At 38.1% G+C, this 25488-nt stretch overlaps 1 protein-coding gene across 4 annotated transcripts in view; it reads left to right on the top strand.

Annotated features, from left to right (window-relative positions):
* KIAA1328 (KIAA1328 ortholog) overlaps positions 1-25488 on the top strand; it is a 406763-nt gene that overhangs the window by 229926 nt on the left and 151349 nt on the right. For all 4 annotated transcript variants that reach the window (XM_020869551.2, XM_020869550.2, XM_020869547.2 and 1 more), the window contains one exon: positions 20925-21598. In XM_020869551.2, the coding sequence (XP_020725210.2) occupies positions 20925-21598 (674 nt within the window). The remainder of the gene's footprint in view (positions 1-20924; positions 21599-25488) is intronic.

The raw sequence follows: 25488 nt of genomic DNA on the forward strand, positions 1-25488 counted from the left end.
GATCAATTAATGAGAAAGGAAAGCCTTTTATGTTATCTTAGTGATCATTTGCTCTAAGATACTAATTGTATCATTTTAATTTTCTTCCAGTTGATTCAGATTTCTCGTTGGTGTAATTTTCCTGTGCTGAAAAACTTCTTTGACATTTCATGTAGTACAGGTTTGCTGTCAGTGAATTATCATAGCTTTTGTTTTACTGAGGAACAAAAAATCATTTCCTCTTCATTTCTGAAAGATATTTTTACTGGATGTAGAATTTTAGGTTGACAGTTTTATTAGCTCTTTGTCACTTTGCCTTTTGACTTGCATGATTTCTAGTAAGAAGTCTACCATAATTAATGTTCTGTATGTAATGTTTCCTTTTTCTGTGGTTACTACTGAGTTTTTTTTTTCTTTTCACTAGTTTTCAGTTGTTTTATTATGATGTGCATTGATGTGCTAGTGCTAAGTCACTTCAGTCATGTCTGACTGTTTGAGACCCCATGGACTATAGCATGCCAGGCTCCTCCATCCATGGCGTTTTCCAGGCAAGAATACTGGAGTGGGTTGCCATTTCCTTCTCCAGGGGATCTTCTCCACCCAGGGATTGAACCCAGGTCTCCCACATTGAGGGCAGACTCCTTAACCGTCTAAGCCATCAGGGAGGAACTGGAATGGTGGGCTTCAATGGCCATCTCCAGGGGATCTTCCTGACCCAGGGATCAAACCCACATCTCTTACATCTTCTGCATTGGCAGGCGGGTTTTTGAAAACCTGTAGCGCCTGGGTATGGTTGTTTTAATATTTTTCCCACACAGGCTTTATTGAACTTCTTCATCAAATTTGAAAAAATTTAAGCCATTATTCCTTCAAGACAATTTTCTATTGTCCCACCCCCACCCCCATTGTTTATTTCTGATACTCCAGTAAGTATAATTCTGTATACATGTATGCATACATACATGCATGTGTATAGATGGAAACACAAATACATAAAATCATTAGGTTGTTTGATATTTCACAAATGTTCCCAGTATTCTGTTTCTTTCCCCTCTCCCCTCTCTCTAACTGACCCACTTATCTTCTTTCTCTCTCTGCTTCATTTTGGATAGTTTGTCATTCTATATCTTCATGATCACAGACCTTTTCTTGTGTGGGTATCTAGTATATTAATTTGATGAAGTGAAAATTTCATTTGATACATTGTATTTCTCTTCTTTAGAAATTCCATGTTTAAAAAATTTTTTTTTACATTTCTCTCATGTTTCCCATGATATCTTTGAATGTATTTGTAATAACTCATTTAAGTTCTCCTTTTTGGGCCTCACAGGTAGCACTAGTGGTAAAGAACCTGCCTGCCAATGCAGGAGATGTAAGAGATGCAGGTTTGATCCCTCAGTTAGAGAAGGAAATGGAAACCTACTCCAGTATTCTTGCCTGGAAAATCCCAAGGACAGAGGAGCCTGGCAGGCTACAGTCTACAGGGTCACAAAGAATTGGGCATGATTGAATTGACCTAGTATGCAAGGTTCATTTTAAATAATTCCATCAGTTATCCTTTAGTTCAGTTCAGTCACTCAGTTGTGTCCAACTCTTTGCGACCCCATGGACTGCAGCACACCAGGCTTCCCTGTCCATCACCAACTTCTGGAACCTTCATGTCCATCAGTTGGTGATGCCATCCAAACATCTCATCCTCTGCCATCCCCTTTTCCTCCTGCTTTCAATCTTTCCCAGCGTCAGAGTCTTTTCAGATGAGTCAGTTCTTCGCATCAGGTGACCAAAATATTGGAGCTTCAGCTTCAGCATCAGTCCTTCCAATGAATATGCAGGGCTGATTTCCTTTAGGATGGACTGGTTGGATCTCCTTGCAGTTTAAGGGACTCTCAAGAGTCTTTTCAAACACCACAGTTCAAAAGCATCAGTTCTTCAGCACTCAGCTTTGTTTATGGTCCAACTCTCACATCCATATATGACTACTGGAAAAGCCATAGCTTTGACTAGACGGACTTTTGTTGGCAAAGTAATGTCTCTGCTTTTTAACATGCTGTCTAGGTTGGTCTTAGCTTTTCTTCCAAGGAGCAAGTGTCTTTTAATTTCATGGCTGCAGTCACCATCTGCAGTGATTTTGGAGCCCAAGAAAAGAAAGTCTGTCACTGTTTCCCCGTCCATTAGACATGAAGTGAGGGGACCGAATGCCATGATCTTAGTTTTTTGAATGTTGAGTTTTAAGCCAGCTTTTTCACTCTCCTCTTTCACTTTCATTAAGAGTCTCTTTAGTTCTCCTTCACTTTCTACCATAAGGGTGGTGTCATCTGCCTATCTGAGGTTATTGATATTTCTCCCAGAAATCTTGATTCCTGCTCATGCTTCATCCTGCCGAGCATTTTGCATGATGTACTCTGTATGTAAGTTAAATAAGCAAGCTGGTGATATACAGCTTTGATGTGCTCCTTTCCCAATTTGGAACCAGTCCATTGTCCCATGTCTGGTTCTAACTCTTGCTTCTTGACCTGCATACAGGTTTCTCAGGAGGCAGGTAAGATGGTCTGGCATTCCCCTCTCTTTTAGAATTTTCTACTGTTTGTTGTGATCCCACAGTCAAAGGCCTTGGCGTAGTCAGTAAATCAGAAGTAGGTAATTTTCTGGAACTCTCTTGCTTTATCTATGATCCAGCAGATGTTGGCAATTTGATCTCTGATTCCTCTGCCTTTTCTAAATCCAGCTTGAACATCTGGAATTTCTTGGTGCATGTACTGTTGAAGCCTAGCTTGGAGAATTTGGGACATTACTTTGCTAGCCTGTGAGATGAGTGCACTTGGGCAGCAGTTTGAACCTTCTTTGGCATTGCCTTTCTTTGGGATTGGAATGAAAACTGACCTTTCAGTTTTCTCTGATTGATTTTCTCCTGGTTATGGGTCACATTTTTGTTTCTTCATTTGTCTAAGAATTTAATGTCATACATTATGAATTTTCCATTGTCTCCATACTGAATTTGGTTGTGTTCTTGTGCAAAGTATTGAGGTTTGTTCTGAACAGCAGTAAGTTTTAAGGTTGTTTTAAGGTTAGTTTGATTAGTTCAGGGCCTACATCTAAGCTGTTGGGTTTTTTAAATTAATTAATTAATTAATTTATTTTTATCAGTTGGAGGCTAATTACTTCACAGTATTGTAGTGATTTTTGTCATACATTGACATGAATCAGCCATGGATATACATGTATTCCCCATCCCGATCCCCCCTCCCACCTCCCTCTCCACCCGATCCCTCTGGGTCTTCCCAGTGCACCAGGTCCGAGCACTTGTCTCATGCACCCAACCTGGGCTGGTGATCTGTTTCACTATAGATAATATACATGTTTCGATGCTGTTCTCTTGAAACATCCCACCCTCGCCCTCTCCCACAGAGTCCAAAAGTCTGTTCTATACATCTAAGCTGTTTTATAGTAATTCTATGATGCTGTGAAAGTGCTGCACTCAATATGCCAGCAAATTTGGAAAACTCAGCAGTGGCCACAGCACTGGAAAAGGTCCGTTTTCATTCCAGTCCCTAAGAAAGGCAATCCCAAGGAATGCTCAAACTACTGCACAATTGCACTCATCTCACACGCTACTAAAGTAATGCTCAAAATTCCCCAAGCCAGGCTTCAGCAATATGTGAACCGTGAACTTCCATATGTTCAAGCTGGTTTTAGAAAAGGCAGAGGAACCAGAGATCAAATTGCCAGTATCCACTGGATCATCGAAAAAGCAAGAGAGTTCCAGAAAAACATCTATTTCTGCTTTATTGACTCCGCCAAAGCCTTTGACTGTGTGGATCACAATAAACTGTGGAAAATTCTGAAGGAGATGGGAATACCAGACCACCTGACCTGCCTCTTGAGAAACCTGTATGTAGGTCAGGAAGCAACAGTTAGAACTGGACATGAAACAACAGACTGGTTCCAAATAGGAAAAGGAGTACATCAAGGCTGTATATTGTCACTCTGCTTATTTAACTTACATGCAGAGTACATCATGAGAAACACTGGGCTGGAAAAAGCACAAGCTGGAATTAAGATTGCCGGGAGAAATATCAATAACCTCAGATATGCAGATGATACCACCCTTATGGCAGACAGCGAAGAGGAACTAAAAAGCCTCTTGATGAAAGTGAAAGAGGAGAGTGAAAAAGTTGGCTTATAACTCAACATTCAGAAAAATAAGATCATGGCATCTAGTCCCATCACTTCATGGGAAATAGATGGAGAGACAGTGGAAACAATGTTAGACTTTATTTTTGGGGGCTCCAAAATCACTGCAGATGGTGACTGCAGCCATAAAATTAAAAGATGCTTACTCCTTGGAAGGAAAGTTATGACCAACCTAGATAGCATATTAAAAAGAAGAGACATTACTTTGTCAACAAAGGTCTGTCTGGTCAAGGCTATGGTTTCTCCAGTGGTCATGTATGGATGTGAGAGTTGGATGGTGAAGAAAGCTGAGTGCCGAAAAATTGATGCTTTTGAACTGTGGTGTTGGCAAAGACTCTTGAGAGTCCCTTGGACTGCAAGGAGATCCAACCAGTCCATCCTGAAGGAGATAAGTCCTGGGTGTTCATTGGAAAGACTGATGCTGAAGTTGAAACTCCAATACTTTGGCCACCTCATGTGAAGAGTTGACTCATTGGAAAAGACCCTGATGCTGGGAGGGACTGGGGGCAGGAGGAGAAGGGGACGACAGAGAATGAGATGGCTGGATGGCATCCCCACCTCGATGGGCATGAGTTTCAGTAAACTCCAGGAGTTGTTGATGGACAGGGAGGCCTGGCGTGCTGCGGTTCATTGGGTCACAAAGAGTTGGACACAACTGAGCGACTGAACTGAACTGAACTGATGGTGTGGCCTCTTTGTGATGTGTTTTGAGTGCTTGTTGTATTCATGAGACCTCTCTAGTCTGGTGTGAATTCTGCCTCACTTGAGTTTTGTGAACTATTCTTTTTGCAGATCTCCACAACTATTCTTTCTCTGGAGTTCCTCATGAGTTTTCATTCTTCACATGCACAGATTGGTATTCAGCCAAAGACTCAAGGAGACCCTCATGCTCCCTTGGATACATAGTCCCTCAACTGCTAGCCATTTCTGCCTTGCCCAGCTCTAATCCCTGACTCCTCAACTCAGTAAGATTGTTGGGCTCCATTTGTGTTCTTTCTTGTCTGTGCTGTAATTCATAAGTTCCTTCCAGCAGAAGACCTAGGCTACTGCTGAATTCCCTGAATTTTGTTTCTTTTCTCTAAGACGTCACATTTCTTTTCTCTCTGCTACTTGTTTCTTACTCTCTGAAATGAGTTTTTCCTACATTTTATCAGTTTTTCTTATTTAAGTTTGGAGGTTAGTTTCTGACCTACTCAGAACTAGAAGCAAAAATCTGTCGCTTTCCAATCTATAGATTCAGTGCAATCCCTATCAAGCTACCAATGGTATTTTTCAAAGAACTAGAACAAATAATTCCACAATTTGTATGGAAATACAAAAAACCTTGAATAGCCAAAGCAATCTTGAGAAAGAAGAATGGAACTGGAGGAATCAACCTGCCTGACTTCAGACTATACTACAAAGCCACAGTCATCAAGACAGTATGGTACTGGCACAAAGACAGAAATATAGATCAATGGAACAAATTAGAAAGTCCAGAGATAAATCAATGTACCTATGGACACCTTATCTTCGACAAAGGAGGCAAGGATATAGTGGAAAAAAGACAACCTCTTTTAACAAGTGGTGCTGGGAAAACTGGTCAACCACCTGTAAAAGAATGAAACTAGAACACTTTCTAACACCATACACAAAAATAAACTCAAAATGGAATAAATATCTAAATTTAAGATCAGAAACTATACAACTCCTAGAGGAAAACACAGGAAAAACACTCTCTGACATAAATCACAGCAGGATCCTCTATGACCCACCTCCCAGAATATTGGAAATAAAAGCAAAAATAAACAAATGGGACCTAATTAAACTTAAAAGCTTTTGCACAACAAAGGAAACTATAAGCAAGGTGAAAAGACAGCCTTCAGAATAGGAGAAAATAATAGCAAACGAAGCAACAGTCAAAGGATTAATCTCAAAAATATACAAGCAACTCCTGCAGCTCAATTCCAGAAAAATAAATGACCCAATCAAAAAATGGGCCAAAGAACTAAACAGACATTTCTCCAAAGAAGGCATATAGATGGCTAACAAACACCTGAATAGATGCTCAACATCACTCATTATCAGAGAAATGCAAATCAAAACCGCAATGAGGTACCATTACACGCCAGGCAGAATGGCTGCCATCCAGAAGTCTACAAGCAATAAATGCTGGAGAGGGTGTGGAGAAAAGGGAACCCTCTTACACTGTTGGTGGGAATGCAAACTAGTACAGCCACTATGGAGAACAGTGTGGAGATTCCTTAAAAACCTGGAAATAGAACTGCCATATGACCCAGCAATCCCACTTCTGGGCATACACACTGAGGAAACCAGATCTGAAAGAGACACGTGTACCCCAGTGTTCATCGCAGCACTGTTTATCATAGCCAGGACATGGAAGCAACCTAGATGCCCATCAGCAGATGAATGGATAAGGAAGCTGTGGTACATATACACCATGGAATATTACTCAGCCATTAAAAAGGATTCATTTGAATCAGTTCTAATGAGATGGATGAAACTGGAGCCCATTATACAGAGTGAAGTAAGCCAGAAAGATAAACACCAATACAGTATACTAACGCATATATATGGAATTTAAAAAGATGGTAATGATAACCCTATATGCAAGACAGAAAAAGAGACACAGATGTACAGAACAGAATTTGGACTCTGTGGGAGAAGGCGAGGGTGGGATGTTTCGAGAGAACAGCATCGAAACATGTATATTATCTATGGTGAAACAGATCACCAGCCCAGGTTGGGTGCATGAGACAAGTGCTCGGGCCTGGTGCACTGGAAAGACCCAGAGGGATCGGGTAGAGAGGGAGGGGGGGCGGGGGATCGGGATGGGGAACACATGTAAATCCATGGCTGATTCATATCAATGTATGGCAAAACCCACTACAATATTGTAAAGTAATTAGCCTCCAACTAATAAAAATAAATGAAAAAAAAAATGTCGCTTTCATTTGTAGTATTTTTTCTAGGTAATAGAATTATTCTAAATTTAAAAATCATTCGTAAGTTTTATTATTGTCTCCTTGAAGATAAAGTGCCTGTTTTTCTGTTGGCTTTTCAGAATTTTTTATTTTTTATTTGATTTTGAGCAGTTTTACTATGATGTGCTCTGTGGATGGATTTTTGCATTCTCTGTATTTATTCTCCTTTGGATTCACACTACTTTTTAAATTTGTGGCTTGATAGCAGTTTCAAAAAATTCTCTGCATTCTCTCTTCAAATATTACTTCTTCATTCTCTCTTCTCCTTTTAATATTATAATTATATTTATTTTAGGCTTTTGTCATCCTATTTTACACACTTGCTGAGATGTCCTATCCCACATACCCTATACACCTTCACATATACCTTTATCATGAATGAACTCCAATCTGTCTTCCAAAATTTAGTCTAAAGGTCCCATCTTTTATGAAAATTACCAACTTGCCCTTTCCCTACTAATAACAAAAGTAACCTCACTAATGATCCTCATCTCTTTGCAATAACAATCTTATCACACGAAATATTTTCCTCCTTAGCCAAAATTTGAGGGCCATGAATGTTGAGACTCTTACCAAGCTTTGTACTCCTGGCAGCTAGGGCAGTAACTCACAGATACTTCCAGATCTTCATCCTCCCCACTCACTCCAATTGCTAGCCTATACCTTTGGGTAAAATTATAGAACAGGAGGAGGATGATAATACCTAATATCTTTATCCATAGCATTTTGTTTATAAATACTCTTCCTTCTGTTGTTAAACAAATACAGCCTTAGCTGCAAAGGTTTTGTTTATTCCCATGTATCTCACATTTAATGACTTTTAAGAAATTGGTCATTCTTCTCAAAATATATCCTAACCTTTTCTTCTCATATTTAGCACTAGAGCAGCACTCAAAAGCATGGAAGAAAAGGGAAATAAGCTTATTTTAAGTATTTTTAAAAATAGTTCTAGGACTGTATTTGTTTGAGAGTATCTTTTACACATTGCAGCACACCATTAATAGAAAAAAGATTGGTGAAAACACAATTAAGTTTACGTTCTTGAAAATCCTACTTGTCCAAAATTTTCATAAATCTTTCTTCTGAACCTAATGTTGTCTTTCTCAAAATATGTCAGCCTTGTTTATGACATGAAAGTCAATTATGTCAAGACTGATTTTTTTTTTAATAACTCAAAGTAAGATTCCTGAGGTAGTTGCCTTTTATTCAGGTATTATCGCTTATAACCAGTCTGTTTGCCTATCCCTAATAGAGGTTGATACGGCACACGTCCTGTAGTCTTTCAGTATAGATTCTTGTTTTAAAACCTTTTCATGGAACGGTAGTACAGTGATCTGCTTCAAGTTTAAACTTTCATCTCAAAAGCAAAAGGTGCTCTTGTTATTTACTGTTTCACAGTGTGTGTGTGCTAAGTTCAGTTGTGTCCGACTCTGCAACTCTGAACTGTAGTCACCAGGCTCCTGTGTCCATGGGATTCTCCAGGCAAGAATACTGGAGTGGGTTGCCATTTCCTTCTCCAGGGGACCTCCCCAGCCCTGGAATCGAACCTGCCTCTTTTATGTCTCCTGCATTGGAAGACAGGTTCTTTACACTAGTACCACCTGTTTCACATATCCAAACCAAACAGACATTGAGATCCCTATTTTTGCTGACTCTGTATAATGTTGGAATTTTCCCTGCACTTATAGAATTTTTTATTAACTTTTAAAGACTTATTGGAAAAAAGTACTTATGTAAAAAGTAAGTGGCTCCTGCAACAACTACAACACATTTTATAGTAAGTAAAACTAAGTTATCAAATTCCTTAGGATACAAGTTAGGTCATTTAGCTGATGCTGCTCCTGCTTCCTGCTTATTGGTGTGTTCCACAAATATTGCTTTAAGTATCTTTTATTTATAAAGACCAGTGTCATTGAAATATGAAATTGAAAGTAATATTGCCACTCTCCTCAAGTTCTGTACAATGTACTGGGGATGGCGAAAGTATATGCAAAGAATATTTGTCAAGCACCTATTATCTCTTACTGAGATATAGCAATGAACAATACTAATGGTATCTTTTGAGGTCATCGCCCTCATAGATTTCATTGTTTCCACAAGGAGAAGTGTACATTCTTATACATTACAAAGAAACATAGAGATGTGAAAACAACTAATTATGATGGAGCAGGATGAAATAAATACAATAAGGGACTGAACACAGTAGTCCTGGGGTGTCTCCTAGGGAAGGCACAGCTCATGTGAGCTGGGGAAACGAGGGAACTACAGTGGAAGGAAGTGGTACTAAGTCAGCCTTAAAACATGAGTAGAATTTCAAAGCTTAGGAAAAGCAGTTAGGACATTTGAGTACCAGCAAATTGTATCACTAATTTTATCTTTTATTAATTCCTAAATGAAATCTTTTTTCATGATTTTTTACAATAAACTAAAATAACTTGTAAAAAGTGTACTGAACTTTCAGAAGTTGGGATTTGGTACTATATAATTAGAGGACTGATTGTTGTTCAGTTGCTCAGTCGTGTCTGACTCTGTTACCCCATGGACTACATACAGCACACCGGGACTCCCTGTCCCTCACCATCTCCCAGAGCTTGCTCAAACTCATGTCCATCAAGTCAGTGATACCATCCACCCATCTCGTCTCTGTCATCCCCATGTCCTCCTGCCTTCAGTCTTTCCCAGCATCAGGGTCTTTTCCAATGAGTCAGCTCTTTCCATCAGTTCAGTTCAGTTCAGTCACTCAATTGTGTCTGACTCTTTGCGACCCCATGGACTGAAGCAGGCTAGGCTTCCCTGTTTATCACCAGCTCCCAGAGCTTGCTCAAGCTCATGTCCATTGAGTCAGTGATGCCATCCAACCAGCTCATCCTCTGTCATCCCCTTCTCCTCCTGTCTTCAATCTTTCCCAGCATCAGGGTCTTTCCTAAAGAGTCGGTTCTTCGCATCAAGTGGCCAAAGTATTGGAGCTTCAGCTTCAGTATCAGTCCTTCCAATGAATATTCAGGGTTGATTTTCTTTAAGATTGACAGGTTTGATATCCTTGCTGTCCAAGGGACTCTCAAGAGTCTTCTCCAGCACCACAATTGGAAAGCATCAGTTCTTCAGTGCTCAGCCATTTTTATTGTCCAGTTCTCACATCTGTACATGATTACTGTAAAAAACTCAGCTTTGACTAGACAGACCTTTGTCAGCAAAGTAATGTCTCTGCTTTTTAATATGTTGTCTAGGTTTCTCATTTCTTTTCTTCTAAGGAGTAAGCGTCTTTTAATTTCATGACTGTAGTCACTGTCCACAGTGATTTTGGAGCCCAAGAAAATGAAGTCTGTCGCTGTTTCCATTATTTCCCCATCTGTTTGCCATGAAGTGATGGGACTGGATGCCATGATCTTAGTTTTTTGAATGTTGAATAGTTTTTTGAATTAAAGTAGTAAGAATTCTAAAAAATCTTGAGTTCCCAAGGAAGAGCTTGCCCTCTTAAAACTCAAATCTCTGCAGTTTGGTAGTTCCTTGTGCATTCAGAAATGCTTTTCTTGTTGGATTTTTTAAACATTTTTGATATGTAGATGTTTATATGGAGGGGAAAATGAATATGGAAGACCCTAATCTTTAGTGAAAGGACTGTGATTTACTTTGAGAAATCTTAATATAATAAAGAGCCTGGTTCTACCTCCCTCTTATTTCCTACAAGTAGACTATAGTTAATATTTCTTGATATTTCATAAATGCTCTTTTTTAAGATAGTTATTTTCTAGTCTCAAAAATACAACACAAATGCTTTTTCCCTCAACCAACATAAATGCATTCTGCCTTTCCCTTAAGGGACAGTTGATCATGTTCAAATAGTATTTTTATATTTTCTAGACAGTGTGTTAGGAATTTTTTGTTAAAGCTTTCCTTCCTTTGATGCAAACTAGTCTTTTTTGATCTTTTAAAAGAAGAAAATGTACATTGAAACATCTACCTACATGCTGTTTTTGTTTCCATTTTTTAGCCTGACTGTTACCGAAGGGGTGGATGGGAGGACAGTGAATGGGCCAGGGGAGCTCTATTTGCAGCCCCGGGTACTCTGTCTAAAGGTAATGCCGGTGGGCAGGGCAAGAGGATAGTTGGTGTAAGCTCTAATTGACCATTTTCTTGTGCTGCATCCCTCACTGAAGTCAAGTACCATGGGCTTTGTTATTCATTATGTCTTATTTTCATTTTGTACCTGTGAAGATTATCCTCACCACTTCTAATTTGTCTCATTTTCTCTATAAAACTATTTTGCCTGTTTTCTGATCTTTACTAAGTAATTAAAACTAGCCTTGTGCACGTTCCCTTTTGTAGATTAAGAAAGTCATATACAAAACTGCTTTTTTTTTTTCTTTTAGCAATTAAGATCATATATGTGGAAGTGATTTGAATTGGTACTACTGTGATGTATTCCTATGGTGAATGTTTGTCCCATCCCATCAAAATATTTAGGACTCGCCTCACAACCATATTTTTGACTTATTCATTATTATTTATTTCTCTCTCAGATTAAGTGAGCAGATTGATAAATTTAGTTGCTGATGTAAATTCTTGAGCATATGAGCCAAATACAGCAGTAGTGTTAAAAGACAGAATTTGCTAGGAAAATTAGAACCAAGGGACATTTAGTAATTTTGCAGTATGTCTGTTGGTTGATAAGTGAACATGTACTGACTGGTATAATTTCTCATCTATCTTTTGCTTTTCTTTCATTTCCTTGGGGTACAGCAACCCAATCCTTGGGTTTTTCAGCCCTTAAAGATGGCATAAACTATAGAGATCATCAAACTCAACCATTTTATTAACATTTAAAATTATCTAAGAGATGTAAAATGACTTACCAATAATAATATAACTCCTAAGTAGCAGTGCTGGAATTCTAATCAAGGTCTTTTGACCTCAAGTATACTGTCAATTATTCTGTGCTCTCTATTCATTTTTATAGCAAGTCAACACATGCCAGCTTTCAAAAAATGCAGTAATGATTAAAGAGTATGGGGTTTAGCCTTTTCTGAGTCTGATAATTACTATTAAAAATTTTGCCAGGCCCATGGTGTAGATAGTGAAGACCAGGGAAGCCTAGAGTCCTGCAGTCCATGGAGTTGCAAAGAGGTGGACACGACTGAGTGACTGAACAACACATGGTGTGTCCTAAGTATTGGTTCAGCGTTTGGTATCTGTTGCTAGAATTTTGTCTTTTGTACAATCTTATGTGCCTATCTTCTTGTAAATCTCATAATTATTGACTTTAATGTCTTTCAGATTCAATAACCCTAGGTTGTGCCACAGTCCCTATGGGAACTAGAATAAGTTATTAGAGCCTTGCAAATGTGTTTGACTGCCACATTCTGTTATTTTTCTCTTCCACTGATGGCCTGCAGCCTCAGCGGCTGTGCAGTGGAGAAGCTTAAACCTCGAGGGCCCATTAGATTTAACTTGTTTACTGCATTGATATCTATATGTTAAATGACAAGAGAGTTCAGGTTATTGAATAATTTAAAATTCAGCTCTAATTGGTGTCATATGACCTGGAAAAGGCCATGGATGACGCCAGGAGCATGCTGAGAATTTCTTATAAATAATTCATCAATTAGATGATTCATTTGCCTGGATGTCTTGCTAAATGCAAAAGTTTGTAAGTTATAACTGATGATATAACACCTGTAAGTATTTAGTTCATAATGCTAGAAAGTAATCTACCTTGATGATCTTCTAGCAGAATCTGCCAGTGTAGGAGAGTTAATTGCACTGGGGAGAAGGAACATTTATTTGGGATGAGACTTTGGCAAACCATGCAGTGCAGCTGTTGGCGTTACGTAGTTTCTGTCAGCTTGACAACTGGTTCTTGTAAGCTCACTAAAAAATGCAGCAAGTCGTTCTGTGCCTTATTCTATCTTAACTCCAAATGTTCTGGATAATACAGTGACCTGCCCCTCACACAGTAGTTTAAGTTTAGAAATATTTCGCTTCTGGATTTCTGATTTCATCATAAAATGAAGAACAAAGGGGGAAATTCTGAAGTTACAAAATGATTTTTATTCTTATAAGGCTATCAGTGAGACTATTAGGTTTGTTAATAGGGTGTTTGCTAGGATAGTAAATTATTATTTACCATTAGAGAAATGAATACCAATAAAATCTGTTGGTACTGTTGGCTAATCCTGTGGTTAACAACTCATAAATGCGTTCTAAGTAATCTCTTCCTAATTATGCAAAGTAAATAACAACCTGTTGCAGGAAATAATTGTTGCAGTTTAGTTTGCCTCTCTCCTTATGGCTCGTAGCAAAGATTGGCTGAGCTCGTAAAAATGATTTGGGCATATTTATAAAACATGACTGTTTACTTGTTGATGCTATTTTCATGAAATAATACTGTAGTTTTTATTTTTTATTATGTGAGAACACAAGAAAGCCCTAGATTATCCTAGGTATGTATATATTATGTACAACACATTCGTGTATGCTTTCATGCATGTATACAAGGTCATATCATAAATGTTTGTAAAAAAGACATCCTTTATTTTCTATGAAGTCTTTAAAAAATATCTGTCACATTTTAGCAAGGGATCCTAAAGATTCAGAAAATGCAACTCAGAAATTTACCAACCTTCAGTATCAGAAAATTCTTAGTATCTCATTTAAGTCTGTCACACTTTTTTTAAACCTTATACGTTTCTCACTGGTGTTTTTTTATCTACTCATTGACTTGTGTCTACGCAAGTTAAGATACATTATGCTTCTACTCTGTTGTTCCAAGTGTTGCCAGCGTTTTCTCCTCATCTTTCTTCTGTGCTGTGAATCCCACAGCATGCCTTGTCAAAGATTTTATTGGCTTCATTTCTGTCACATCTAGAGTCTAAAGATATAGCCAAGATTGTAATACATGTTGTGTAAGACAAATCCTAATATGCTACTATTTTAAACTTACTGTTTTCCATAGATCATTTTCTGTCTAAACTTTTTTTTTTTTTGGTTTATACGATGTGTTTTTCCTGTCTAAGTATATGCTTCTACATGCTTTTCTGCTAGATATTATTCCATTTATTTCCCTTGTTATAATTTTATTTAATTATTGGCTGTGCTGATCTTCACTGCTGCACAAGTTTACCATTGTGGCTTCTCTTGTTGCTGAGCACAGGCTGTAGGCACTGAGGCTTCAGTGATTGTGGTCCACAGGCTCCAGAGCACTTGGGCTTCAAGTAATTGCAGGCCCAGGAGTTGTGGCACACAGGCTTAGTTGTTCCACAGCATGTGGGATCTTCCCAGTCCAGGGATTGAACCCGTGTCCCCTGCATTGACAGGTGGATTCTTAACTATTGGACCACCAGGGAAGTCCCTGTTTATTTCTGTGTAAGCAATCGATCCAACTCATTTTCATCACACAGAAAACATATAAATAGATAGCATGTCCCAAGTCATATTGTTCAGTTTGTTTAGTTTTGAGCATACCCCAGGATATTCATAGACTCCTTTAATTGGAAGAGCACTCAACATAATTATCAAGTTCAGTTGGCAAAGCATGGCATGCCAGATCTAGCCAACTGCATTGTTTTGTACAACTCACAAACTAAGAATGGTTTTAACTTTTTAAATGGTTAGAGGAAAAAAGACTATTTCCTGAAATGAGAAAATTACATGAAATTCAAATTTCAGCATCCACAAATAAGGTTTTTCTAGAATAGCTGTTGATTTCACAGTACAAAAGCAGTATGTGCTGCAAAGTTTAAAATGTTAGATGTCTGACCCTTTGCAGAAGAAACTTGCTGATCCCTGCTATATAGCTATGAGAATATAGCCACATGCAGCACCATGTATGAACTTGACAAATATAATGCTGGGTGAAAGAAATTAAGCAAAAAAGAATGTATATCATATGGTTTTATTTATACTTCAAAAATAACCAAGTACAACTGAATTCTACTATGTATTTCAGCAGAGGAGTATTAAAGCAAAGGAGAAGTTCTCATTAAAGTCAAGATAATCATTCCCTGTTTTGGCAAGAGAGGTAGAGAGTGGTGATGGCTCAGGTCATCAGAGGTCTTCTGCGTACAGAAGGGTCATCTTCTGTTACATTGGGCATTGCCTTGTGATTATTCACTAAGCTGATCTTATTTGTTTTGTGTACTTCTATGTTTATGGTATTTCATACTAAAGAAATGTTTTAAAATCTACAACACGAAGTAATGTGTAAGTATTTGGAGTAAGTCTCAAGGTTTACAGTGAGACATAGCCCCATGTCTGATGTAGAGTATTGACATGAGCTTGGAAAAGTTGTGTTGATTTCTTGAACTTCATTTTCTCATGAGTAAAATGCCAATTAATACCTTACAAAATTTCTGTTAAGAATAATAGGTTAAATATGTAAAACGTTTAACTTGGTGTATGGTAAACTCTGAGTTGAAAACAGCCAAAGTGACAGTGTGTTCTGGGAGCATGTTCTGCATTTAGTGTTCAGTGAAGGTGATCAGTTAGAGCTAAGTAGGCTTATCAGATACAGTTTGCATGAAATTGTCTTCTCCAACCTTCATTTTTCATTTCTCATTTTCAGTCCTTTAAGAATTAGTTTGAATTATTTAAATATATTGGTTCCAACAATAACTTCATAAAAGAAGATATCCAAATGACCAGCAAGCTTATGTTCATTAATATCATTACATATCAGGGAAATGGAAAATAAAGCCATTATGATATTTAAGTACACATCACCAAATAGACTAAAAATGAAACACACTAGCAAGTATTACTGTATATGTGAAGTAACTGCAACTCTTAATTTGCTGATGGGGATGTGAAACAGAATGATCACTTTAGAAAACTTATTGGCTGTTTCTAACAAAGTTAATATCTGCTACATGACTTCAAAACAGAGAGAGTATTGTATGAGAATATTCATAGCAGCTTTACTTTTAACAGTCCTAGGCTGGTAAAAACCTAATCCAGTAAAAAGAATGGGTAAACAAATTTTGCTTAGTTCATACAATGAAGTACTATGCAGCAATGAGAAAAGAATAAATTATTGATATACAAAGCAACATAGAAAATACTCAAATATTATATTGAGCTTAAGAAGCCAGGTACAAAAGAGTAGCAGGCAGTATAATTCCATTTATATTGAAGTTCAGCTTAGGTAAAACTAATCTGTGATCATAGGAGTCAGAATATGGTTACTCCTGGGAGTGTGAGGATGTGATATTGACTAGAAAGGACACAAAGAAACTTTCTAGGATGTTGGAATTGTTCTATAATTTGATCTGGGTGATGATTACATGGGATAATGCAAGTAATGATCTATGCATTTTATTATACATGTTATGCCTTCATTTTTTTTAAAAAACCTAATGGTTTTTAAGTTAGTGTTATATATCTGAAAAATTCATATAAAAACCATATGCTAGAGACAACAGTTTGGGATTCATTGTTAGTTTAAACCTTAGTTAAGAGAAGTTATATTTGTAAATATATAGAAAGCATGAAGCAGAAAGAAAAATACATCTGTTTCATTTAGGCCCACTGGGACTTGCATGTGTTCCAGAAGCAATGTTTTTCAACTCCACTAATAAAATAATTTCTTATATTCATATTCTAACAGGAAGTTTTATTTCTTTTCTCTTCTACCTTAGTAGCTCATGATTCAGCCTAATCATGGATTGTGATTTTCTTTTCTTTAGTTACTGTGACCTGTAACCCAATTTGAATTTTTCTTCTAAGCTGATACAGTAAGCCCAGAGTTATTGAGAATGTACTTGCTATGTGCAAGCCCCAGTGCTATACATATACATATACACCTCCTGCCTTCAGAATTTGTTGTGGCAGGGAAGTCAGTGATCATAACAGTAGTAGTCCTAGGAAACTTTTTAAAAATATGAACTTTATATTAAGCACTGTCCAAAGCACTTTGTATATGAATTATCTAATCATCACAACAACCCTAAGAGACAGGGCAAGATGTTGGTGTAAGACTGACATCCTTTGTATGATTGAGAAAGATGGAGAACCTCTCCGTTATCTCAAGAAGTTCAACTCTGGCCCTACTGAAAACCTCACTATAGCAAAATAAAGATTGATAACTGAACTTGTTCTCTTTTAAGACGATTTAGGGGTAATCTGTTGTAACTGAACATGAACATGCCCTAGGGTGATCTCACCCCCAACACACACACACATACACACATGCACCACAGCGTTCTGCCTGAAAGAAGTTTGGGTAAATAGAAGGTTTGTGTTTCCTTTTTGTAAATTAGTACCCTTATAGATAAATACTCTTGATAACTACTCATCTGTCTCACCACAATGTTCAGTTTTGATGTAGGTGCTATTTTTAATCCTTATTTTACTGTTGAGGAACCTGAGGCTCGGGTAAGTTGAATAATATTCTATATAGTTTTTATTGCTGTATAACAAGTTACTACAAACTTAGCAGCTTAAAACAGCACACATTTGCAGCCTCATAGTTTCTGTGGGTCTGTGAGTCTGGCACAGCTTAGCTGGATCCTATGCTAAGGGTCTTAGAAGGCTGCAGTCAAGGTGTCATTTGGGCTGTATTCAGCAGGGAGCTCTAGGTCCTCTTGCAAACTCACAAGGTTTTTCACAGAATTTATTTTCTTGTATGTGTATGGTAGATGCCTTGTTTTCTTGCTCCCTGTTGCCTGGAAACTGCCTTCTGCTCCCGAGGTCGTTGCCATATGAGCCCGTTCATAAGCCCTCCCACCCTGTATATAATGGTTTGCCTCTGCTGATCCGAGCCCCCCATTCCTTCACTCCCCTACGTCTGTTCTCCCTTGGCAACCACAAGTCTGCTCTCTATACCTGTGAGTCTGGGATTCTCTCCAGCTCAGTTCAGTTCCTGTCATGTCTGACTCTTTGCAGCCCCAGGGACTACACCACGCCAGACTTTACCAACTCCCGGAGCTTGTTCAAACTCATGTCATTGAGTCCATGTTGCCATCCAACCATCTCATCCTCTGTCGTCCCCTTCTCCTCCTGCCTTCAGTCTTACCCAGCATCAGGGTCTTTTCCAATGAATCAGTTCTTTGCATCAGGTGGCCAAAGTATTGGAGCTTCAGCACCAGTCCATCCAGTGACTATTCAGGACTGAGTATGGGATTAGCAGAGGCAAACGCTTGCATATAGGATGGGCAAAAACAAGTTCCTACCATCTAGCACAGGGAAGTATATTCAGTATCCTGTGACAAAACATAATGGAAAAGAATATGAAAAGGAGTATTCGCTTTCATATTCTTTTCCATTATGTTTTGTCATAAATGAGTCACTTTGTAGTACAGAAGAAATTAACACACATTGTAAATCAACTGTAGTTCAATAAAATCTACCAAAAAAACAAAAAAGCCCTCCCATAACACAATAGCTTATTTCTTCAAGACCAGCAGGAGAATCACTGACCTTGGGGAGAGCACCAGACTGTCTATGAAAGGGCTTACCTGAGTAGGTCTGGCCCACATGAAATCATCTTCCTTTTTGTTAATTCAGAGTTAGCTGGTAAGGAACCTTAGTTATATATGTAAAGTCCATTTTGGCATGTACGTAACATAACCACAGGATTGATCACTGATCATATTCATAAGTTCTACCCCAATCAAGGCGAGGAGATAATACAGGGTGGGGACACCAAGATGATGGAGATCTTGGGGACCGTCTTAGAATTCTGCTTAGCGATACGCACAGTTCCCTAGCAGGTAATTGGCAAAGCAGTGTTGTCTTTGAGCAAAGCATGCATGGAAATCTTCACATCGAAGTGCCTCTCAAAAACATAGATGCTAACTACAAAAAAAAAAAAAATCTGTTTTAGAAAGCTTCCAAATACCTGACATTTGTGAATAATGTAGCTATCAGCACCATTAAAGTAAGTGTAAGCTTTGTTAGTACCTAACAATGCACATATATAAATAATGTTAAGGAACAAAAACATGAATAAAAAATACTACATACATGGTATCTACTGTTATATTAATGATACGTGGATTAGAAAATATATGATGATGTAAAATAGTTGATTTATGTTTCTGGACTCAAAACATTTATCTGTCATTTTAAAAGTATAACCTTTAAAAAGTCATTTATCATACAGAGTAGCAGATGGTAAACATTTCTGTTGACAGTAAGTGCTACAGAAGTTCAGAATAGGGGAGATTAATGTGGACTAGAGTTCTTCCTTAGGTATAAAATAAGGTTAATTTTTTATGCGGTAGTTTATCATAAATTTTGCCCCAGAACTAGTTGCTTTTATGTAGTTTGTCATCTGCTCGGTATACAAGATTGCATGCCTTCTATGAAGAGACCCAGGTCATCTCCACGTATGTGGCTGATTTTCATTTAAGTAGAACTCCTTTAACATTGTTTTAGAACCTCACTTGTAATCTTGAGTCATTGTACTAGCCCTCTTTTATTATAGGCTAGGAAACATGGCATTGCTATATATCTGTTAGTTGATACTTTTTACCAATTAGTTCTTCATTTTCAACTATTGCAAAATAAATTGGTGGGATTCCCCCCCCCCCCTTTCTGCTAGGGATCTCGATTATTCATTCTTCCTGTATCTCTAGAATACATAACCATCTCAACTGCTTATGAATTAGTTCTTATTTTAAAAGTTGTGGCAAACTGAATAATGGCCTTCCAAATACGTCCATGTCCTTATTCCTGGAACCTGTGAATGTCACTTTAAATGACACGGAGGCTCTGTATGACAAGAGACTTTACAGATGCCATTCAGGAACTTAAGATGATGAAATGATCCAGGAGTCCATGGGTAAGCCTGGTGTAATCAGCGTGGTCCTTATGGGAGGGACAGAGGAGGAGTCCAACGGCTCACGGTGCAGACCAGTGGTTCTCAGAGTTTGGCCCCAGGTTGGCAGCACCACCCAGGAGCTTGCTAACAGTGCACATTCTTCGGCTCTACTCTAGAGTTACTGAGCTGAGAACTCTAGGGAGTGAGCCAAGCAATTCACATTTAACAAGCCCTCCAGGTGATTCTGATTCGTGCTAAAGTTTGAGCATCATTGCTAACAACTCAGTTTTGCTCTCCCAGCAGAATAGGCTTGAGGCTAAAATGCTGGGGAGGCTCACTCTATCGGCTTGTCAACAGTAATTTGCGACTGCTTCCTTTCCGCCTGACTTCTGTCAGACTGTAATCACTTGAACAGCCTAATTGAGAAATCACTTATGTTTATAGCTGAAATTAAATATGTTTTGTATTTAAATAACTGCTTTTGATTAGAATCATATTTTGTGGAAAGTGGTTGGTTTTATCTGTGTACTGTAAAGATGTTTATAAAAAGTCATCAAATTTCTAGCAGTAACTAACATCCTATTCAGTATAAGGTGAAATGTTTTACATCAACTCTCATGCTGTGTAATGGCCAATCAAAAGGTATTTAAGGTGGCTGAATGGATTTCTTGGCTTAGTATTCAAAATTAAACATTTTAAGACATTAACATTTAATGTTTTTCTTCTCAAAGTTGATGTTATATAACTTATTATTTGCAACTCCTGAAGTCTTGCTTAAGCAGTGAGTGGCAACGCTTTCTTTTTCTCTTCTTTGTGAATTTACTGAAATATAGATTGTTTGAAAATGAGTTTAGCCTTGTGGCACATATCTGTTTAGCTGTGAATACTATCTTTATTAAGAAGACAAAAACACAGCTTTGTCTTGGTAAACATGTGTCACTGATTTCTGAAGAGTCAAAAGAACTCCCTCTATTGTGCTCTTATTTGACAAGTGATCTTGTGGTTCCTTTTAGGTATCCAATAGGAAAAGCATTCTCCCGTCTGCATCTATGGAACTGGATGGTTCCTACTTAAGTGTAGCCAAACCACAGATCCACACTCAAACCAAGCAGAGGCCTAAGTCTGCAAATCAGGACTCCGCTTTGGACTCCCTTGTGGAATTTAGGAATAATTCTTTGAAACCAGCAACCCTTCATTATTCCAAAGAAGATATGAGCAAGGTGCCCTCAGAGACCAGAGCATGTAATTACAGATCCCCAGGGAAAAAGCTAGTAGACGCAGTCCCAACAGAGAAAGCCCCTCCCAAAGAACTGAAGATGAAGGAATGCCAGCACCTTCAGGCTCCTCCGTCTAGTCAGTGTTGTGGCCATGGACTTTCTGAAAATGCAGATCATGTTCACGAGAACCATCCAACAAACATGGGCCCTCAGCATTCCAAGACACAGCTGGACTCATGCAGGTTTTGTGGGCTTTCCTGGGCGTCTCTGATGCATGGCCATGGGGCACTGCCACCTAATGAAAATGATGTCAGAAAGCAGCTCTCGGAAGATAGGAGGCAGCAACTTATGCTTCAGAAAATGGAGCTGGAAATTGAAAAGGAGCGCCTTCAGCATCTGTTGGCCCAGCAGGAGACAAAACTTCTCCTGAAACAGCAGCAGCTTCATCAGTCTCGACTGGACTATAACTGGTGAGTTCTGTCTGTTTTTTCAGCAGTACCTGTAGTTTGGATAATACAGTATAAAATGACAGCTGTGTTACTGTAACAGATGCGTAGGAACAGAAGTTCCTCAGAATCTTGGTTTGCTCAAGATGCATAGCAGCTATGACTTCCAAATACATTGTAGTCTTTTGAGAAAGAACTGAAAGATTACCTTGTCTTCCAAAATGTTAGCTTAGAATATCTACTTCTCACCTGTCCAGTGTAGTTTTGGCTGGATTCTAAAGACAGTATTTTTCAACAATGTTACCATTACACAAAATACTTTGTTATTTGATGTCATTGTAGAGAATATTAAGCATTAAGTAAAAACTTAAAATTTTAGGATGTAAAATGAGACTCACTGTGACTAGGTTTCATCATTCCTTATAACAAAGAGAACCTGCTAAATTCAACCTTTTCTGGATATGAAGCATAACCTGTTCAATAGCCAATTATTATACACCTTCCCACATTTAAACTGCTCTTCCTCTGACAATTTTTCCCTAAGAACAATGTTTTAAAAGCTAAAGCCCTATTTAATATCATGTAGTGTTTATTATAGTTTTACATACAAAGTCAAAGTTTGTTATCTTAATTTCAAAATAGTAATAGATCAAATGCAATTTTAAACATAAGAAAATATGGCATTTATGTCTTTTTATAAGTAAATTTCAAGGAAAGGGAGTATATATTTGTGTGTGTGTGTGTATCCCTGCCATTTTCTCCTTGGTCAAGCATACCTTTTCCCCTTTGTACACATTCTTAGACATGTTGATCCTTGCACACCTAATATTAGTGTTATTTTCTTTTACTTCTTGGAGTTAGTTGTCTTTGACTTTCAGATCCTGCTCCATGTTTTTAAATCCTCATGTCTTTGAAAGTTCAGTCTTGTTTTCTTCAATGCAGTGCTGACTTCCCTAGGAAGCAAATGTGATCTTCCTCTTTCTCCTCCTTTATGATCAATTTTATTCTTCACTGTTGAACCTGGAGGCTTTTAAAGTAAGTGAAAATGAAGCCTCTTGTAACAGGATTGTCACCAAAGGCTGAAATGTTGCTTCAATTTTATGACCCCAATCTCTAATTCTCCAGTTAACGTGTAGTTTCTCCTGAGAACTTCATTCCACAAACATTTATTGAATGTCTGTGTTATGTGAGGAATGGTTCTAGGTAGTTGAGATAGATAAAAGAATTAAATGCAGACTTTAAAGAGATCACAGTCTAGCAGGGGAGAATGGATAATTTTATGTTAGGCATCATGTTCATTTCAACAGCATTGTATATGCTCCTTCATGATAATAAAGTGCTTATTGTTCTCTTGATCACCTTAGCTTAGATGAAAGCACTATGAAACACAAATTTTGAACAAGTTTTGTGTATAGAGATTTCTTAAAACTTTTTATTTTGAAATAATTGCAGATTGATAGGAGTTGCAAAAATAGTACAGAGATTCTCTGTGCCCTTCACCCGGTTTCTCCCAACAACTACATTTTATACAAACATAATATATTGTCAAAGCTAGTAAATTAACATTGGTACAATGTGTGTGTGTGTTTCTGTGTCATTTTATCACATGTGAATTTATGTAGCCACTTCCACAGTCAAAATGTAGAACTATTTCAGCACCACCAAGATTTCATTTATACTATGCTGGGGTTTTTTTGTTTTGTTTTTTAATTTTGTATTGGAGCATGGTTGATTAACAATGTGGTAGTTTTAGGTGTATAGGAAAGTAATACACATAAAGATGTGTATTTTCTTTTTCAAATTATTTTCCTGATTAGATTATTACTGTGTCCTCATCTATTTTTAATATGTGTTATTTATTTATTTGGTTGGTTGCACTGGCTCTTTGGGATTCCCCGGTGGCTCAGATGGTAAACAGTATTCTTGCCTGGAAAATCCCATGGATGGAGGAGCCTGGTGGGCTACAGTCCATAGGATCGCAAAGAGTCAGACACCACCGAGTGATTACACTTATTTTTTGGGCTTCCCTGGTAGCTCAGATGGTAAAATGTCTGCCTATAATGCAGGAGACCTGGGTTCCATCCCTGGGTCGGGAAGATCCCCTGGAGAAGGAAATGCAACCCACTCCAGTATTCTTGTCTAGAGAATTCCATGGACCGAGGAGCCTGGTGGGCTACAGTCCATGGGGTCGCAAAGAGTCGGACACAGCTGAGCGACTTCACTCACTGGCTCTTCAGTTGTGGCACATGAGGTCTTCCATCTTTGTCATGATGTGAGGCATCCTTAGTTGTAGCATCTGTACTCTTAGTTGCTGCATGCAAATTCTTGGTTGTGGCATTCTGGTTTCCTGACCAGAAATGGAACCTGGGCTTCCTCCATTGGGATCGTGGAGTCTTAGCCACTGGACCACCAGGGAGGTCCCTGAACTATGCTGTTAGAGTCACTCTTCGCCCTCATCTGTCCCTAACCCTGGGATCTCCTAATCTTTTGTCTATTTCTAGATTGTTATTATTTTAAGGATTTTATGTAAATGGAATTATGCATAATGTTAAATTTTGATATTGGCTTTTCTCATTCAGCATAATGCTAAGATGCATCTAGATTGTTACATATATTATACTTTTTGACTTCTGAGTACCATTCCATGATATAGATATACTGTGGTTTGTTTAACCATTTATCTATTAGACAGTTTCCTTGTTTTCAGGTTTTTTTCAGTTACAAATAGAGCTTCCATGTACATTCTTATACAAGTTTTTGTGTGGCCTAAGTTTTTTGTTTCTGCAAGTGAGAACTAGGAGTATGATTGCTAAATCATATAAGAGATCTTATTTAGCTTATACTCATTTAGTTTACAACACAGGAGACCCAGGTTCGATCCCTGGGTCGGGAAGAGCCTCTGGAGAAGGAAATGGCGACCCACTCCAGTACTCTTGCCTGGAAAATCCCAAAGATGGAGAAGTGTGGTAGGCTGCCACATGGGGTCTCAAAGAGTCAGGCACGGCTGAATGACTCTGCTTTCATTTAGTTTAAAATACTTCTCCTACCAGTAACATGAGAAAGATCATTTCTCCACACCCTCATCAGCATTCGATTGTGTCACAAACTTTTATTTGATGTGTCCTGCATCTGTGTAGTGATAGTTCATTGTCACCTTAGTTTGCATTTTCCTTATGGTTAGTGATATTCAATATCCTTTCATTTGCTAGTTTGCCCTTCTTCCATTCTTTTGGGTATTCTTTTTAGTATCACTTGTCATAGTCTAACTGGATTGTTTGAATTGTTTTCCTGTTGAGTTTTGAGAGTTCTTTATATATTCAAAAGATATAAGTCCTTTGTCAGATAGGTAGGTGGATTTGCAAGTAATTTCTCCTAGTCTCTTTTCTTTTCAATCTCAAAAGGATCTTTCACAAAGCAAAAGTTTTTAATTTTGATAACAGTTCATTTTTTATTTTTATTCCTTTTAGATTGCATGAAGTTTTTATAATGTCCATTGCATTTTGTTAAGTATCTTTTATGGGATAATTGACATGGTTGTTTGATTTTTCTTTTTTAGCCTGCCAATACAGTGGATTGCATTGATTGATTTTTTATTTATATATATATTGACCTAGCCTTATATCCCTGGAATAAATCTCCTGGGTTATAGTGTATAATACTTTTTATGCATTCAGTTCAATTTAGTCACTCAGTCATGTCTGACTCTTTGCGACCCCATCGACTGCAGTACACCAGGCTTCCCTATCCATCACCAACTCCCGGAGCTTACTCAAACTCATGTCCATCGAGTCAGTGATGCCATCCAACCATCTCATCCTCTGTTGTCCCCTTCTCCTGTCTTCAATCTTTACCAGCATCAGGGTCTTTTCCAACAAATCAGTTCTTCCCATCAGTTGGCAAAAGTATTGGAGTTT

Source organism: Odocoileus virginianus, chromosome 22 (assembly GCF_023699985.2).
Source record: "Odocoileus virginianus isolate 20LAN1187 ecotype Illinois chromosome 22, Ovbor_1.2, whole genome shotgun sequence".
Classification (NCBI taxonomy): domain Eukaryota; kingdom Metazoa; phylum Chordata; class Mammalia; order Artiodactyla; family Cervidae; genus Odocoileus; species Odocoileus virginianus.